At 37.0% G+C, this 18,933-nt stretch overlaps 1 protein-coding gene across 2 annotated transcripts in view; it reads right to left on the bottom strand.

Moving 5' to 3' along the window:
- Positions 1-9,924: 9,924 nt before the first annotated feature.
- Positions 9,925-18,933, bottom strand: part of NSRP1 (nuclear speckle splicing regulatory protein 1) — a 51,699-nt gene continuing 42,690 nt past the window's right edge. For both annotated transcript variants that reach the window (XM_006863197.1, XM_006863196.1), the window contains 4 exons: positions 17,619-17,747; positions 16,526-16,733; positions 12,985-13,093; positions 9,925-11,103 (listed from right to left, as the gene is read on the bottom strand). In XM_006863197.1, the coding sequence (XP_006863259.1) occupies positions 10,047-11,103; positions 12,985-13,093; positions 16,526-16,733; positions 17,619-17,747 (1,503 nt within the window). In that variant the 3' untranslated portion in view covers positions 9,925-10,046. The remainder of the gene's footprint in view (positions 11,104-12,984; positions 13,094-16,525; positions 16,734-17,618; positions 17,748-18,933) is intronic.

The following is an 18,933-nucleotide window of genomic DNA, read 5'->3' as shown; positions in this document are numbered from 1 at the left end:
TCTGAGTTAACCTTAAGTGGATCTCCCTTTCCCCACCTCCAGCTATGGCTATGTGATCATGGCTTGTGATCATGGCTTGTGATCATGGTTGTGAGCCTTCCAGACAATTCTCAAGACTGAGTGTAAGGATGACTGGGAAAGGGTCAGGTAAAATCAGTGATCTTTTATTTCACATTAAGTTCTAAATGCAGATCGATAAATGTAGCCTTTGGTGGCTTGTGACTCCCAGCTGTCTAGGTAGAGAAGCAAATTCTGCCTTGTAGTGTGAGGTTTTCTTATTAAAACCGTAAAGGGAGTAAAGCACTTTTTCAAGTGGATAAGAGTTTCACCAAATCAGGTGTTAGATGAATATATAGAAACTTTGAAATGTTTACAAACTCTACTAGACTGGAAAAAAAAGGTAAATCTAACATTGTTTGTTTTGTATAATTTGCATTTATATTACCCCTATATTTATTAATACTATTATGGAGTTTTTTTTAAAGGAAAACTTACAAATCGGTAGACAGATTTTAAAATGATCATTAAAGACCTTTTACATTTAATGTAGCGTTTATGTAAAAGTAAAAAAATAAAAATGGAATTGAATTGTAAAATTATATAAGGACTGAAGTTATATTTATTTTCTTATAATTGTATCATTATGAAATACACAAGAACTAAGCATGACAAGACAAAGGCATGAAAACTGCTCAATTAGAGGTTATTTCCTATACCAGACAGTAAAATCCAAAGAATTCATCTCTCAACTGAAAACTTTCAAACCACTGGAAACCTGTTTTATTTGTTGATTGGAATGTAAATGAATTCACTGCCCTGGCTGCCCCATTTATGAAAATGAAAGTAAAGATGCTGATAAATCCAAAGTCAATATAATCGCTCCAAAATCAGATAATAAAATTATGCAGAAAGTTATTAAGATAAATCACTTTCTTTCCACCCTCATTTTACTAAGTTTAATAATTTGGTCAACACCAATTTCAAAATTTAATTGTAAATTTGAATTTCTATTTAACTTACTCATCCCTAAAAGAGAGATTGTTGTTGTTGTTGTTAAGTGCCGTCGAGTCGGTTTCGACCCATAGCGAAAAGAGAGATTATTCTCCTGGAATTAGATTCATATTCTTTTTTGGGCAACATTTTATTGTGAATTAGGTGAAAATGTATATAAGCATATTAATTTTCCCATCAAGTTCTTATGCAAATTGTTCTGTGATATTGGTTGCAATCCTTGAAATGTGTAAGTGTTCTCCCGATTTCCTCTCTGAGTTTCCTGTTTTAATTTGGTTTCCTCTTTCCTCATCTTTGGTTTGGGGCAAATGTTGGTCTCATAGAGTTGATTGTTTTAAGAACATCCTTCACATTATTTTTTTTAAAAATTACAATCCCCTCCTTGAAACACTTAACCTACTTCTTCCCTGTGTCTCCCCATTTATATCTTATATTTCACCAATGAACAAGGCAAAAATATTTGATGTACACTTACAAAACAAAAAATAGTCATTGAAATGTTCAAAGGGCACGTTCTGACAGCCAGTCACCTGCCTGTAGGCACACAGCTTTACTTGGTCCATGGGCCTAGAGCCCTCAACTGCTCTGTCTCTCCATGCCACAGCCTCTGCTGTTATTGCTTTTCTAGGTAAGAAGCTCACACTCCACTCATGCGCTTTCTTCTTGATGGACCTGGTATCATCTGTTCCTGAAATGAAAGATTAACCACCCTTTTACTTATATGTCTTCTACAATTACAGTTGTGACAATCACAATTAATCCTGCTAACAATTATTCATAACTGAGTCATAAATCCTACCACCCTTGTCCCCCTCCCCTTTCACCAGACCCATCTGGAAAAGAGGGAAAATATTCAGTGGGGATTCTACCTTATCCCCCTCATTCTGAAACTAAGCACACTCATGAAAGCTGTAAATCAGCCACTTCATGCCTTTACAGCCCCTCCTCCCCCATTTTTTGACAGCCAATGTTTAAATTTCTCATCCCTACCAACCTAGTACACTGAGGAAACAAGCTTGTTCCTTGATATGAAGAATCCTACCATTCCAGTTGGAATTTTGAGTCACTGCATTCATAGGAAAAAGTCTAGTTCATACTATTGTAGCAAATTGCACTTGTTCATGGTATCAAACATCTTTTATCTTCCTTGGTTCAAGTTTTGGTCAATTAGCTATCCAAGCTAGATCAAATGGGCACTGGCTGAAAGTTCGAGAGTTCACACACAACTCCCTGCACTTCAGACCAGCTGGCCCCTTCACTCTCAGCCCTACCCCCAGAGGCTTGAGTTTGCTATACAATATGTACCTAATAATCTACCTCTTTTTTTATGCAATATTTTATGCTTATTTTTTCAACACCATTGTATCTATTTATTTACTTACTGTCTTCCCCTTCACCCAAGTTAATATGTGTCTACCCTTCAGGGTTTTACCCTCCCCACCCCTGGTAACCGTCAAATAATGTTTTAGTGTGGAAAACTTTTCTTGTCTCTTTATAATAGACTCATACAATGTTTGTCCTTTTGTGATTTATTTCATTCAGCATATCCTTTAGGTTCGCCCATGTTGAGGTATTTATCAGATTCATAGTTATTATCAGTGCATAGTATTTCATTGTGTGTATACCATAGTTTGTTTATCCACTCTTCTATTGATTGTCATTTGTTTCCATCATTTTTCTATAGTGTATAGTGCTACCATGAACATTGTTGTTGTTAGTGCCATACTGTCGGTTCTGACTCATAGCGACCCTCTATAGGGTTTCCAAGGAGCGGCTGGTGAATTTGAACCTCTGACCCAAGGCTCAAACTGACCTTGTGGTCTAGTGCTTTATCCCACAGCGCCACACCAGGACTCCATGATGAACATAGATGTACATATATCTACCTGTATCACAGCTGTTGTTTCTCCAGGATATATATCAAGTATTGGAATTACTGGGTCATATTTCTATTTGCAACTATTTAAGGAAGCACCACAATCAGTGTGGAGAATGGTATGATATGTTATTTTGTACTGTCCTCTATTTAGCTGTAAAAGGAGTCCTGGTATGGCCTCAAGGTCGGCAGTTCACACCCACAAGCTGCTCTTTGGAAACCCTATACAGTGTTACTATGAGTTGGAATAGACTCAACAACATTTATCTGGAAGGTGGCTTCCGGGAGTGTCTTCAGCTTTATATTAGGTTTTCTCAGGCCAATAGTCTTGAAGGGTTCTCTAGTGTTTCAGAGCAGTTAAGTCTGCTCCTTTTTTTTTTTTTTTTTAACTTTGAATTTTACCCTACTTTTTTTTAACCCATTCTAAACAGGACCTTCTATTGTAGTTTTTCTTTTTTTTTAACTTTATATTGAGAATTGAGTGAAGGTTAACAGACAAGATCATCAGTTTTATATATAACAAATTAGACACTTTGTTTCATCTCAATGATTACAATGCTCTCCCTTCAACAACAGTGATCCTACTTCCTCCCTGAACATTTTATATTTCACAGATGAACAAAACAAAAATATTTGATGTACACATACAAAACAAAAAATATATATTCATTTAAATGTCCCAAGGGCATATTCTGCAAGCCAGTCTCCTGCCTGCAGGCACAGTTTACTCAGTCCATGGGCCTAGAGCATGCAGCTGCTCTCTATGCTCACCACCTCTGCTCTTGCTGCTTTTCTAGGTAGGGATCTCACACTCCACTCATGCTCTTCTTTCTTGATGGACCTGGGATCATCTGTTTCTGAAATGAAAACTACTCCCCTATTTTAGCTACACATCTACAATTACAGTTGTGACCATCACAAACAATCTTAACAATTACTAACCATTGAATCATAAATTCCTATCAGCATCATTCCCTACCCCTTTTCACCAGATTCATCTGGAGAGGAAAACTATTCAGTGGGGATTCTATTTTTTATCACCTCATTCTGAAAGTAAGCACACTCATGAAAGCTTGTAAACCAGCCACTTCGTGCCTTTATAACCTCCATTTTTGATAGCCAGTGTCTAGACTGCCTGTCCCTAACAACTCAGCTTGTTCTGTGATATGAAGAATCCTTCCATTCTGGTTGCTATTATGGTTTTCATCAGAGGTGGGTAATGGTGGCTGGGCACCCTCTAGTTCTTCTGATTTCAGGTTTGGAAGCAGTTGTGGTTCATATGGACCCTTAGGCCTTTAGACTAAGTATTGAAGAGCAGAGATGTCAGCTTGAGGACTAAAGTGCGCCTGACCCAAGCCATGATGGTATTTTTAATAACCTCATATGGATGCAAAAGCTGGACAGTGTGAATAAGGAAGATCGTAGAAGAATTGATGCCTTTAAGTTGTGGTGTTGGAGGAGAATACTGAAAGTGCCATAGACTGCCAAAAGAACCAATAGATCTGTTTTGGAAGAAGTACAACCAGAGTGCTCCTTGGAGGCCAAGATGGCTAGGCTTTGTCTCTCATACTTTGGACACATTGTCTGGAGAGAACAGTCGCTGGAGAAGGATATCATGCTGGGTAAGGTGGAGGGTCAGAGAAAAAGAGGAAGACCCCCAACAAGATGGATTGGCCAGGTGGCATCATTGATGGTGTCAAGTGTGGCAGCGGTAGTGAGGTTGGCCCAGGATCGGACATTGTTACATTCTGCTATGCATGGGGTCGCTATGAGTCGGTTCCGACTTGATGGCACCTGACAACAACAACAGGCCTGAATGCCAGTTGCTCTATCTCACTGTGTTCCATCACCACTTCTCACGGCAGGGATCATGATACCCAAAGGATGTGCTCTGCTCAGGGCTCTTTCAATCTTGATGGTCCTGGGATTATCATCTCTTGTTGTTAAGTGCTGGAGAGTCGATTCTAACCTGTTGCACTTAACAACAAATGGAAAGAAGTCATTGTGGAGCTCATGTACTATGTTTTAAAACAAGGAGTTCCATGAAGGGTTCTTGAAGTGCTCTCAATTACAAAGGTGAGTTTAGAAAGTGCTTGCATCCTGACGCCACATTCTTCTTCATGTAATCCAGCTTCGCAGATTGTTTAGCAAACAGATCAACAGAACCACAAAATAAAACCACAGCACTGCTATACACACAACAACTAAAGAATTAGCAATTCCATTCCTAGGAATTACCCAACAAAAACATTTGAGGATTAGTCAAAAAGCATTGCTACAATATCAATGGAAACGTAAAACAAAAATACAGCCTCCATCTAAGTTTATAGACTTCTAAAGGTGGTCTTCCATCAATCTAACCCTTTGCTTTAGAATACTGTATTCTTTGATTTACATATCAAAACATAAGTTTTGGCATTCAGGTGGGACTCAAATCATGTTCCTTATAATATTGAGTTTGAAAAATAAAGTCTGAAAGGGAAAAATCAGGGATGGAGGGTAAATGGGGTAAGGTTATCTCAATGAATTTTTTGTAGAACCCTTAGAGTGGGCTGGTACATTGTTGCGATGGAAAAAATTCCTCAGTGCAACTTTCCTGGCCTTTGTTACTAATGCAGGTCTCCAATTTTCTTAGAACTTCTTCATAAAACAACCTGTGATCATCCTTTGCCCATCAAGAAACTCAAGATTATCCCTCTGGAATCACCCAAAAGAGTCACCATAACTTTCTGAATTGAGCCCTCTGCCTTGAACTTAACTGGTCCGACAGATTCCCTTGGAAGACAGCTTTGATTAGGCCATTTTTTAAATGTACCCTAAGGAGCTCTGATAGCATAGTGGTAACGATTTAGGCTGTGAACCAGGTCAGCAGTTTGAAACTACCAGCTCTTCCGTGGAAGAAAGATGAGGTTCTCTGCTCCCGTAAAGATTTACAGCCTCTAAGCCCTGTACAAGGTTGCTATGAGTCAGAACCGACTCCATGGCACTTAACAAAGTGAAACTAAGACAACTGTATTACTGAGAGAACTTGTTGGCAGCCATCTACTGATTGCAGATATGTTTAAACATTTTGTCTGAAATAAACCCAGGCCATGTATGAAATGGAACTTTAGCAGCAGTTAAGAGGGGGTTTCAAAATCTTTGTGAAAAAATTCCTGTTGGGAGCAGCTGAGCCAAAGGTCCCCTGACTTGGGGGTGGCTTAACTGAAGGATTGCAACTGAACAGTTGTGGTCCAAAAACTCTGGCTGCTTCCAAGTCAAGTCCAGCCTCTGAGGAACTCACAGGGCTGCCTCATGGGATACGGAACTTGCAAGGTCTTTCCCTGTATTTAGCTATGTTCTTCAGCTCAGCCTGCACAACATTCTAGCCGCCCTAAACTGTGCTCCAGCTAGCTACCACGTTACAGTTTTTCTGATAAAGTTTCGCTTACTGCTGGCTCCTTCAGTACAAGATGTTCTGGTACTCCTTACCCTCCTCCCTCAAGTACCTCCCCTTGAGCTGTGTATAAAATAAAACTCGCTTGCCTTGGTCTGTGCCGCAGTATCTCCATCAGAGTGCTGCATCCCACCTGGTCCCAACTGTGCTATTTTCAAATGTGTCCTGTATCTTTATTTCTCATCTTCGTCATCCCTACTCGGGTTTAATCTCTCTGCGGGTCACAGAAAAAAGCTGATTGTCAGACGCAGCAGTTGGCCCCAGTAAATTCCATTATTTTTTAGTTCCATTTTCCATGAAATTTTTGAAGCCCACTCATAATTTTTAACTTACCTTCATATATGTATGCAACAAAAGAACACAGTGCAAGAATGTCCCTAGAAAAGTGGGATATTATATATTTATAATAACATATAAATATGTTAAGTGTCATCAAGGGTTTCCAAGGAACCACTGACCTTGTGGTTCAAACCAACTGTGCAGTCCAGTGCATTAACTCACAGCACCATATACAGACACAACACATACACACGCTTATATATCCTACAAAGGACTCACGGTGTGGCATTGTAGTATCAGCACTGGACTTCAAACAAGAGCAGCAGTTCAAACTCACCAATTGCTCCTTGGAAACCCTATACAGCAGGGGTGGGGTATGTTCTGCTGCAAAATCATTTAATCTGACCCTGCTGAGGCAACCATAGTTCCAGTTATCACATTAATGGTTAATTAAGTGCTTGACCAGGCTAATTTTTAGGTTGATAATTTTGTATGGCTTGATAATGATGTTATAAATTTTGGCAGAAAGAAGGTTCCCTACTTCTGGTGTGGTACTGTAGGATAAGCATTTGACCACAGGTTGGTGCAATCACTCCTTGGAAACCCTATACAGTGTTGCTATGAGTTGGAACTGACTCAATGGAACTTAACATATCCCACAAATATGAGTTTGAACGAGGGTATATGTACAGGAGTATTTACCTTTCTTGCAAACACAACTATGAATGTGGTAGAGCATATAGCAGGCAAAATGATGAAAACTTCCTAAGTATTATCAAACATCTAAAGGCAATGACACCATGGTCAACTGACATAGTTTACAATGTTCTACAACCTACATGGGTGAGTAGTGTATGGGATCTTAAAATCTCCTGAGTGGCCATGTAAGGTGCAGCTATTGGTCTCTCCATGTACAGAAGAAACAAGAGTGATGAAAAGTTGAAGAGGCTTGGAATCAATTAATCCAATGGATTAATGGAACATATGATCATCAGTCTCCATGAGTCTGAGACTGGAAGAATTAGACAGTGCCTCGCTACCACTGAAATTAAACACATTAGAGGGTCGTGGATATATAGAAAGAAAATATTGAACAAAACTCAAAATTATTTAACTGAATGAAAGAAAAAAAAAAAAAAAAAGACCAAGTCTACTGTTCAGAAAAAACACTGGATGAACCTCAGACTATCGCCCTTGACCAATCTTCAGGTCTGAAAAAGAACACTCTTGTGAACCAATTTTCAGTCAAGCAGTAGATAGGTTTATGGAGGGGGGCAACACTAACAAGGTAAGGTCCCCATGGAATGGTCAACCATTCAAAATCCAAAGGGCAACATTTTCCTAAGGACAAAATTGAAAAAGGATAGAAAGGTAGGTGGAATGGAAATATGAACCATAAGAAGGAAGCAGGATAACTGCTGTTGCATGGAAGGGAATGTAATCATTGAGATGAAGATAAAACAAAGTGTGTAATTTGTTGAATGCAGGGCTGATCTTGTCTGTAAACCTTTATTCAATTTGCAAAAAGTTGAAAATTTAAAAAGGAAAAAAAACCCAAGGAATTTCCTTAGTAGAATTATTTACAATAACTCCAAAATGAAAACAACTCAATTTCCATCAATACTAGAATGGATAAATATACTATACAGCCATGAGTATAAGCAAAAACTAATCTATAGTGTTAAAAGTTAGTGACAACAAGAATAAGAAAGACAAAAAAGTCAAATGAAAGGAGATTAAACTGGAAAGAGGTCTGAGGGGAGTGTCTGTGTGGCTCATTCTGAACCAGGTGTATTTACTTTGTATAAAACTATTAAAGTTGTATATTCATGATATGTGTACTTGTCTGTATACATGTCATATTAAATTTTTTTTTAATTTTAAGAATTCTGATAACTTTTGGCATGAATTTATATTTATCCCTTGTATCACGTAGGGATTTTTCAGTTGTAGTGATAGAAATCCAATTCAAACATCTGCCTAAGTAAAAAGGATTGGTTTAAATCCCTGAAAAAATTTTGTCCCACTGTAGGCAGCAGACTCAAAAGCAAACATCAACACTTGGTCTTCCTCATCATCTCTCATTTCTGCTTCCTTTTGTGTGGGTTTTAATCTGTCAATCATTCATAAGCTTTCCCATACAATTCCCAATTTACCTTTATCATTAGCAGTGGAAAACATCTTTCTTTAAATTCTGACAACTGTCCTAAAATTGGTCTAGTTTGAGGTATATATGCCAGCGGGAGCCTGCTCAGTCCCGTTTGAACCACTGGACTACAAGTCATGAAGGTTGCTTTCCCAAAGGCAAATTATATATATATATAGGAGCTCTGGTAGCGTTGGGAGCTCTGGTAGCATAGTGGTTATGAATTGGGCTGCGAACCTTAAGGTCAGCGGTTTGAAACTACCAGCCACTCTACGGGAGAAAGATGAGGCTTTCTACTCCTATAAAGATTTACACCCTCGGAAACCCTGTACAGGTTCGCTACCGACTCGATGGCACTTAACAACAACATATATATATGAGGTGGGCAGGGGGGCTTCAAGAAGTCCATGGAAAAATTGAATTTAGTGGAATTTCCTCAAAAATTTTGAAGTTCCCTCATCTACAACGAGGAAAGTCAGGAGTTGCATTGGAGAGTCTCTGACCACCTACACAATATACATATATATATGTATATATGTATATTGTGTATATATGTATATATATATATGGTCTCTATAGATTGGAACCGAATCAATGGCACTTAACAATTTATGGAAGAAAACTCAATTTGCAGTTTCTCCCTGAGCTGGTCAAACCAAGTAGATTGATAAAAGTAATCTATTGTTTTTTCTATCTAAAGCATCTAAGCTGCTTTTTTAAAGTGTCTGAACTATTAGAAGAGACAGACTGGCAGTTTTCCATCATGTCTCTAAATCCAGTTTCTCTCCTTAGCGTATCTTGCACTGCATTTAAGCAAAACATGCTGTGACCTAAAGAAGTTATTTAGACAAGATGGATGATGCCCATTTTATACTTTAATATAAATTTTAGAATATAAAGTAAAACCATATTTTCTATTTTACTGTTTAAATCCACATATTTTACTTGAAATTCAATATTTATAGAACTAAGCAGCTTCTGAAACTAAACCAGCATTATTAATGGTGCCAAGAAGGCCAATAATCTTCATTAAGTACATATAGGAACTTAGCACATTATTACAGTTGCTTGGATACAACAAAGAATGTGGTGTATTGGTGAGCAAACAGTACATATATCCAGTCACACGTTCATGGTAAAAGGACTGACTTATGATTTAAACCTAAATCAAAAGTGAATTTTGATATTAAAAAATACCCTTCCAAACCACTGTTAACACAATTCCTCTTTGCTTTCACAAAGCAAGCTCCAGGAGTATTAATAATTTTCTGTGCTTCCATAGATCTACGGGAGCAGTCTCAATCATCTTCTTTCTCAATATAAGTCTTTGCATTAACCCGTGCCATTTGCCTGGCCAAGTACCTGTCTCTAGCTGACATTACAGTTTCTTCATTGCTCCGTTTTGCAAATTTGCTCACAGCCTCAGGTGGTCTCTCTTGTTCTTTGTCTTTCTCTTGCTGTTCCTCTGTGAGTCTGTGTTTTGTTCCTAGTGATGCTTCAGAACTAGAGGGTGTCTCTTGGTTCCAATTTTTGTCCTTTTCCATGCTTTTCATTTTGTTGGATTTTTCCTGGCCAAGCAACCTATCCTTTATTCTAAGACTTGGGCTACTTTCCTTTCTGTCTCGATTTCTTTCTGAAGATTGAACACTTGCTTCTTTTTTTTCCCTACCTCTGTACTTATCATTGCTCTCATATCGCTCCTTCCTTTCTTTCATATGATCTTCCTTTGCTTTGCTTTTCTCTTCCTTCTCTCTTCCTTTCTCACTGTGTCGGTCATGATCAATTGGTTGTCTATGTCTTTCTTGTTCTCTTGGGATATATTTCTCCCTTTTCCATTCTCTGTCATTTCTCTCTCTTTCTCTATAATCTCTTCCCTTAGGTTTATCTTCTTGTTCATGCCTCTTCCAGTGGGAATCTCTATGACTAGCCTCTCGGTACCTATGGGAATCCTTTTCTTTTGGATAATCACGATCCGTGTAATAGTTCTCCTGTTCCCTGGATTGTCTTTCTTGGTACTTATCTTCCCTTTTCTCATATCCTCTTGACTTGGAATTTTTTGTGTGGTGTTTGACACTGTGGCCTCTTTCTTCACTAGATGACCGTAAGTGGGTCTGATTCCTGTGATACTTAGAGTCATTCTCAGAAGACTCTGTGTCTTTTTCCCTTCTGAAGTTCACTTTATTATTTTCTTCAACTTCACTATCCTCACTGCTTTTAGCATCAAAGTCACTGTCTGCATCTGGGTTTTCCTCTGCCTTCAAATGATTTTGGAGAATGCATTGCTCATGTAGTATTCTGTTCTCTGAATTTACTTCATCAGCATAACCTCTTGATTTCTCTTCCTTTATCCCAGACCTTAGAATAAAAACCACAAAATGCACACGTATCAATTGTGAGAAGCAAATGAAATATTCATGTAATTTTTCTCAATATTTTAGTCAATACAACATAATTACATATACTTCTGATTATCCTATATGAAAAAATATTTTTATCTATCGTACAAACATTTACAAACTAGTATTTTCTAATCATTCAATATTTGTGAAACTGAAATAGAGAAAATGACTCATCTCTATTGGATTACTAGAATCTTCAGAAAGGGACTGTACAAGCACTTTATTTTTGTTAAGTTTGAATGAAGACTAGCTAAGGAAGATAAGATACTCTGGATCTAAATTCTATTTTCATAACACAAGCTTAAGTTGTAGCTGTTTGATTTTTCTCTTTCTTTAAAAAAGTTATTATACTAGCCCTGGAATGCACAAAAATATTTTTTTTAGAGCAAATTGCTGGTAAAACCTAATTCTACTAAATAATATCCCCCATAATTAAAATGGAGTCCTGGTGTGGCACTGTGGGTTAATGCGCTAGACTGTAAAGTCAGTTTGAATTGCAAGGTTGGGGGTTCAAGCTCACCAGTGGCTCCTTGGAAACCCTCTACAAGGTCACTATGGGTCAGAAACGACTTGACAGCACTTAACAACAACAACAACAACATAATTAAAATGGCACGAGCATTATTTAATACCAATCACAAAAAAATTTAGAAGTAAGTGATGTAAGCACATTCAGTCATCAAGATCAACAGTTAAATAGTTTTACACACCTTCTACATTTTTCCAGCTGATGGGTATAGTTATTTATTTAAATCATCCACAAGTTCCGTCTTACTAATCACTTACTTTGTTGTTAAAGTACTGCTACGTTGGTTCTAATTCATAGCGGCCCTGTATAGGGTTTCCAAGGAGTGGCTGGTGAGTCTCAACCACAAACCTTGAGGTTCAAACCAATCTTGCAGTCCAATGTTTATCCTACAGCACCACACCAGGACCCTATACAGGACCCTATCCATACCCTGTACAGGGTCACAGTGAGTCAGAACCAACTCAACAGCACTTTATAACAACAACATAAGGTGAACAATAACATCAGGGAGGTAGTCACTCCTTAGAATAAATCATCATAAGAGGTTGAAAGGGCAGCATTTGCATAGGGGACAGGAAAGACAGATAAATGGCCTGAATGGTAAACACAGGGAAGACATGGGAAGAGTGCTAGTACATTGTGGGCATTGCAATCAATGTCACAAACCAAAATGTATATGAATTGTTGAATGGAAAACTCATGTGCTCTGTAAACTTTCACAAAAGGCACAATAAGAAGTACAAAAAAAAGAAAAATGATTTTCCTTTTTGTATATTATCTGACTATGCATATAAGATTAAGTTGTATGACACCTAATCCTTTCCAAATGTCTCTTAATTCGCAGACCAATGATTTTAAGGTTATCAGGTCCATGAGGGATACCCAAATTTTAGTTAAAAAAAAAAAAAAAAAAAAATTTTTTTTTACAATAAAAAAGATCACAATTTGGTTCTGTCCTCCTTGAAGGCCATTTGTAAGACCCACAATTATAAACCATTTTGCTACTCAAAAGTTTTATACATTAAATGCTTTAGTTCTTTGGTTCTGTAGTGATGTTACAACACTTCAATCACTCAGACAATATTGAAGCTAATTATAAGATTAGCTATCTTTGTGAATTTCAAAATAAATATTTTGAAATAAATCTGTAGGTTTATTTGATCTAGAAACTGTTTGCAAATCCCTACCTATTCATAAAATTAGGTTATGCTGCAGGCAACCTTCTATCTTTCTGCAGGATAATGATCCCACAAACCATCGTCTATGAGCAGTATATTTCTTCTAAATATTCCATATACCACATCTCACCTGGCTTCACGAAAGCTGCATTTAGGTACTTCCTCTTCACCAACTGTTTGATTTAACAGGTGCCTATAAAATCCACTGAGATCTTTCTGCTTGGTTACATCCAAACGTGCTAAGAGAGGGAAAACAAAAGTGAGACCACATTCAACAAGCCACAATGCAGTTCAGTTTTAAAGACACAGTGTACATAACATACAGTGTACAAGGTATTCTTTAGAGCAGGAGTGGGGAACCATTTTTATGCCAACAGCCACTTAATATAAATTTATGTTGTTATGAAAAAAGCTCCTAGATTTATTGATTTTTGAGTCCCGCCGGCAGTTGCCTTAGCAGGGTCAGACCAAATGGTTTTACGGGCTTACACAGCCCACAGGGCAGATGTTCCTCACCCCTGCTTTAGAGCAAGAGTTGGAAACTATATGCTGCTGGTCTAATTTGACCCAATGCCTTTTTTAAAAATACTGTTTTATTGGGACACAGTCCTATTCATTCATTCATGTGCTGTCTACAACTGCTTCTGAGTTATAAAGACAGAGTTAAGTAGTTGCAACAGAGACCCAATGGCACACAAAATCTAAACTATTTGCTATCTGACCCTTTACAGTATGTGTGTTGACATGGAAACATGAGAGGTAGTCTTATAGATTTGCTTCTACTTCAAGCTGATGAGCACTTATTCCAATTAAATAACTTAAGTATAAACTCTACTTGGGTCTAGAGAAATGACTCTGAAACTCACTAATTTATCATAGTCTTAAGTCTCTGAACCTGTTTGCTCTGTTTCTTCCCAAATGCCCAGCTGATGCTCGTTGAGTTAGTGTTAATATAGATTTTCTCATTTTAGAAATAATTAGGGTTTAAACCTCATTTTATATTGCTACTGATGAATGTTATGGTGGTATGCCTTGAAATAAATTTATTTATATTTTAAGTCATGTTCCAAGGCGATGACTTATAGTAAACGTCGACTTAAAAGAAAATGGGTGTTTTTATCTCTCTAGTCCTGTTGTGGCACTGCAGGATAACATGGACAGCTATGCCAGTTTGAACCACAAGGCCAGCGGTTCAAGCTTACGAGCCACTCCTCAGAAACCCTATACAGGGTTGGTATGAGTCAGAACCGACTCAACGGCACTTAACAACAGTCTTTCCTTGGGAGTGCAGTGGCTCCATAGGATAACCACTGGACTGCGAACCACAAGATTCGAATCTACCAGCTGCTTTGTGGGAGAAAGATGAGGTTTTCTGCTCCCGCAAAAGATGACTCCGTGGCACGTAACAACAACAAATTTTTCCTTGAAGAATCCTGTGCTCTTCAATTTATACCACATCAAAATGGCAGTTTTGGCATCCACAAGGGACTCAAATCGTGTTCTTTTTAAATGCTCTTTGTATTTGGTGGACAAAAAGAAGTCTGATGGGACAAAATCAAGGCTGGAAGGTGGCAGAATAAAGTTTCCCAATGACATTCTTGTAGAACAGTCCCTGTTATCCTTCTTTCCAACTTTCCTGGCCTTTTTCTAATGAACGCAGTTTTCAATTTTCTTAAAAGTTCTTCATAAAAAACTCCATGATTGTTCTGTGTCTTTGAGAAAAATTTATCAAAATTACGTCTTTAAAATTCCAAAAACAGTCTCCATAATTCTCAGTTGACTTCTTTGCCTTGCATTTAACTGGCTCAGCTGATCCCCTGGGAAACCACTGTTCTGAATGGACTTTGTTCTCTGTATTATATCAGTAAATCCAAGACTTGTCCCAGTTACACTTCATTCCATAAAACCGTTTTCAATAATTTCTTGCTTAAAAGACTGATAAAAAGCCTAGCTCTTTGAGCTGGCTGATCTTTGTGCACCCATAGAGAGGAGAGCTTGTTGAGGCAGGATGTTCACTTAAAATTGAAAATGCAGAACTATGTGAGATCCCAACTTCAGTAACTATCTCATCAATGGTAATCGTCTTCCACCAGCTGCATCATTAGGTGAGGTCCACAGCCTTCCCAACCTTCCTTAAAATGCTTGATCTATCTAAAAAAATAAAACTTTTTTTATTTTTTTATTTTTATGTAGGGCAATATTATAAGCAGCTCTGGTAGCGTAGTGGTAACGAATCAGGCTGCAAACCACAAGATCAGCAGTTCGAAACTACCAGCTTTTCGGCAGGAGAAAGATGAGACTTTCTGCTCCCATAAAGATTTACAGCCCTGGAAACCCTGTACAGGAGAACCGATTCCAAGGCTCATAACCACCACCACCAGGGCAACATTATAAATTGTTGCAAAGTGTCAGTGATTTGGGACCATGTCCACCTGAGGTTTACTGAAGAGGTGATATTAGCCCTGACCTCAAAATCATTTTTTTTTAAAAACACAAAAATTATCCTTTTTTTTTTTTTGGAAGATACCTTAATAAGACTAAGTCAAGAGTCTAAGTGAGAGAACATGTCTGCAGTCATCTACTGATCTCACATACATTTAAAAATGCACTTTGCTTGGGATAAACTTGTGTGTGTGAACTGAAACCCTAGAAGCTTACCATCATAATATTACTTCTTGCTTTATAACTTTCACGTCTTGCATCTTAAATTCATTATATATATATGAATTATGACCACTATTTAGGTGTATGTTTAATCCGAGAAGCTGGATTATATGAAGAAAAATGTGGCATTAGGATTAGAGGAAGACTTATTAACCATCTGTGATATGCAGATGATACAACCTTGTTTGCTAAAAGTGAAGAGGACTTTAAATACTTACTGATGAAGATCAAAGGTCACAGCCTTTGGTATGGGTTGCATCTCAATGTAAAAACACAAAACAAAAATCCTCACCACCAGACCAATAAATAACATCCATGATCAATGGAGAAAAGACTGAAGTTGTCAAAGACTTCATTTTGCTCGGATCAACCATCAACACTCACGAAAGCAGCAGTCAAGAAATCAAACGACGTATTGCATTAGGCAAATCTGCTGCACAAGACCTCTTTAAAGTATTGAAGAACAAAGATGTCAGTGTCAGGACTAAGATGCACCTGACCCAAACCATTTTCAATAACCTCATGTGCATGCGAAATTTGGACAGTGAGTAAGGAAGGCCATAGATGAATTGATGCATTTGAGTTATGGTGTTGGGAGGAGAATATTAAAAGTACCATGGACTTCCAAAAGAACAAACCGATCTGTGTTGGAAGAAGTATAATCAGAATGCTCCTTGGAAGCCAGGATGGTCAAACTTCATCTCTCTCATACTTTGGACATATTATCAGGAGGGACCAGTCACTGGAGAAGGATATCATGTTTGGTAAAGTGGAGAGTGGGAAAAAAAAAAGGAAGATCCCAATGAGATGGATTGGCACAGTGGTGGCAGTGATGGGCTCAGGCATAGCAACAATTGTGAGGTTGGCCCAGGATAGGGCAGTATTTTGTTCTTTTGCATATGGTTGCTATTAGTAGGAACCAATTCAATAGCACCTACTACTATATTCCATAGGTTCACTGACAAAGCCAAGAACAACATTTTGTTATTACTGTCCCCCCATCATACCTTCCAGCGCAGCAGCCTGCTTTTCTCTTTCTTCTTCCTCAGCTCTCTCCTGTAGTTTTTTCTTATAAGCAGATGTCACAAATGCTTCTTTATCATCAAATTCTCCCTTTTCCATTTCTCGTTCTCTTTGAATTTTCTTTTCCATTCTTTTTTCTTGTTCCTTTTTCCTGATTTCAACTGCTTTTAATAAGTTGTGAATATACTTGGGCTAAGGGAAAAAATAATCTTTGTTTAGGGAAAAGAATAATTAACTTAATATTCTATTATATTTTTAAATCATGAATTCATAAGATAGAAATGACTAGTCTAATAGGACTGTTTTCTCAAAATTTCATATAAATTTACTAGAATAAAATTAAAGTTGTTTCCAATAAAAATGTAAGTATATAGAAAAATAATTCATAATTATTTGTAGACTAAACTTTTCCTAGTGTTTTTGTCACTCTTTTTATAGGCATTCTTTTAATACTTCAACAAATAAGGAATAGATGGAAAACATCCTTCTAATTTTTAAGTTGGTAGAAATAAGACTATTTAAAATAGTAGCTATATTCTACTACCACCACTCTACTCCAGGGGGTAACTAACTAAGAGGCAGAGCCAACTTGGTGACACCTAACAACTCTACCAGTAGATATTGAAAGAGGCAAAGACCCTTAAAAACCAGTCTGTGCTTGTGAAAGAACAAGAGCAAAAGAAAGAAAATTTGAACTAATTTCAATTTCTACCTCTTAAATTTTTTCAAAATAAAAATATAACCATAATGATTCAGTTATCAGGTAGGAACTACTAACTGAAAGAAGAGAGTGATAAGACAAACAGCAGTACAAATTAGGTACATAAAAACTTCTACGGAAAATTTAAAAACTACTTACAAAGCTTTCAGAGCCAACAATAAAATTTATGAAACTGTTAGAAAAGTCACTTGCTTCTGCTAAGATTTTATATGGAGAATCTAAAACATGTGGAATCAGGGCCTCTTCACACTTAAACATACAAAAGCTTTTACTCAGATCATTCTCATACTGAAATAAGATTAAGATATAAAATTACAGGTCAAGGTTAAAGGAAGTTTATATTTTCACTTACAAACCTTCCTATCTTTTCCCAAAAGCAATTTGGGATTATTTTCTTCTTTTTTTTTCTGCATTTCATCATAAATACTGTCATATTCGTACACAGTAGCATCTTCTGCAAGGGCCTTTTGGATTTCCAGTTTGGTCTTAAAAAACAAAAATTAAACAAGTTTCAAATAAGTCAGCCAGTAGATACCATACACACACACACACAAAAAAAAATCAATGTAATTTTTTTCGAGAGGTTCATGAAGTGGAAATTCATCATAAGGAATACAGCAATTACATTGAATATCAATTTTAAAGTCTTTGAAAGTATATTCAATCTTTTGAAAAAATGAGGACAATAGTTTTATCTACCTTCTAGGTTGCTGTGATAATTAAGTAACAATAAACTTAAAACCCTTATTGTTATCTATTCATTTATACGTATCTACAATCCTCATGAACAGGGAAGAAGGTACAAAAGTATGAATTGGAAATATCTAACCCTGTTTCTAAAATACTTATTATATATTATGCTTTCAAATAATTTTTAGTAAGTTGTGTTGCCAAATAGAATGTTTCATTTTCAAATGTCAAGTGGTTCAAAATGTTATATAAAAAGCTATCAAAAAGAGAATGGGAGTTAAAAAAAAAAAAAAAAAAAAAAGAGAATGGGGGAATGGGGGAAGATGGAGATAGGATTCTTTTGATTCAACAGTGAGTGATTATTATCATGACTAACTGACACTGTCACAACCATACAGATAGAATATGTGTAACAAAAAAGGGGGAGTACTTAATCTTTCATTCCAGGAACAGAGGATCCTAGGACCATCAAGAGTGAACAGCATGAGCAGAGTGGGATCCTAATCAGAGGAGCAAAGACACCAGAGATGGAAGCAGAGATGATAGCATATACAGATAGAACAGCAGAGGACTCTAGACCTATGGAATGAGAAAGGCTGTGTGATGGAGGGCAGGAAGCTGGCTTACAAAATGTGCCCTTCTCATTTAAATTAATATATATTTTCTGTGTGTTTTGTGTACGTAAAAAAAAAAAAAAAAAGAGGGAATAGCGGCAAATATTGTTAATGTATGGTGAATGGAAGGGATCTACCCTATAAACTATCACTCAATTCACAATAAAAGCTTAAAAAAAAAACACAAAATGATCAACATACATAGTCCCATAACTATACTTATTATCTAACTAGTCTTCTTAATAAGTATAGTTATGGGACTGTTTAGTTATGTTTCTATATTTATACCATGTATTAGAGTTCTTTAGTTCCTATTTTTTCATTGGTTATTTTTATATAGAATTATAAACCTAGAATGGTTTTACAT

Source organism: Chrysochloris asiatica, unplaced genomic scaffold (genome assembly GCF_000296735.1).
Source record: "Chrysochloris asiatica unplaced genomic scaffold, ChrAsi1.0 scaffold00054, whole genome shotgun sequence".
NCBI classification, from domain to species: Eukaryota; Metazoa; Chordata; class Mammalia; order Afrosoricida; family Chrysochloridae; genus Chrysochloris; species Chrysochloris asiatica.
Note: the sequence above shows the minus strand (reverse complement) of the source record. Positions and strands in the feature narration are given on the sequence as shown.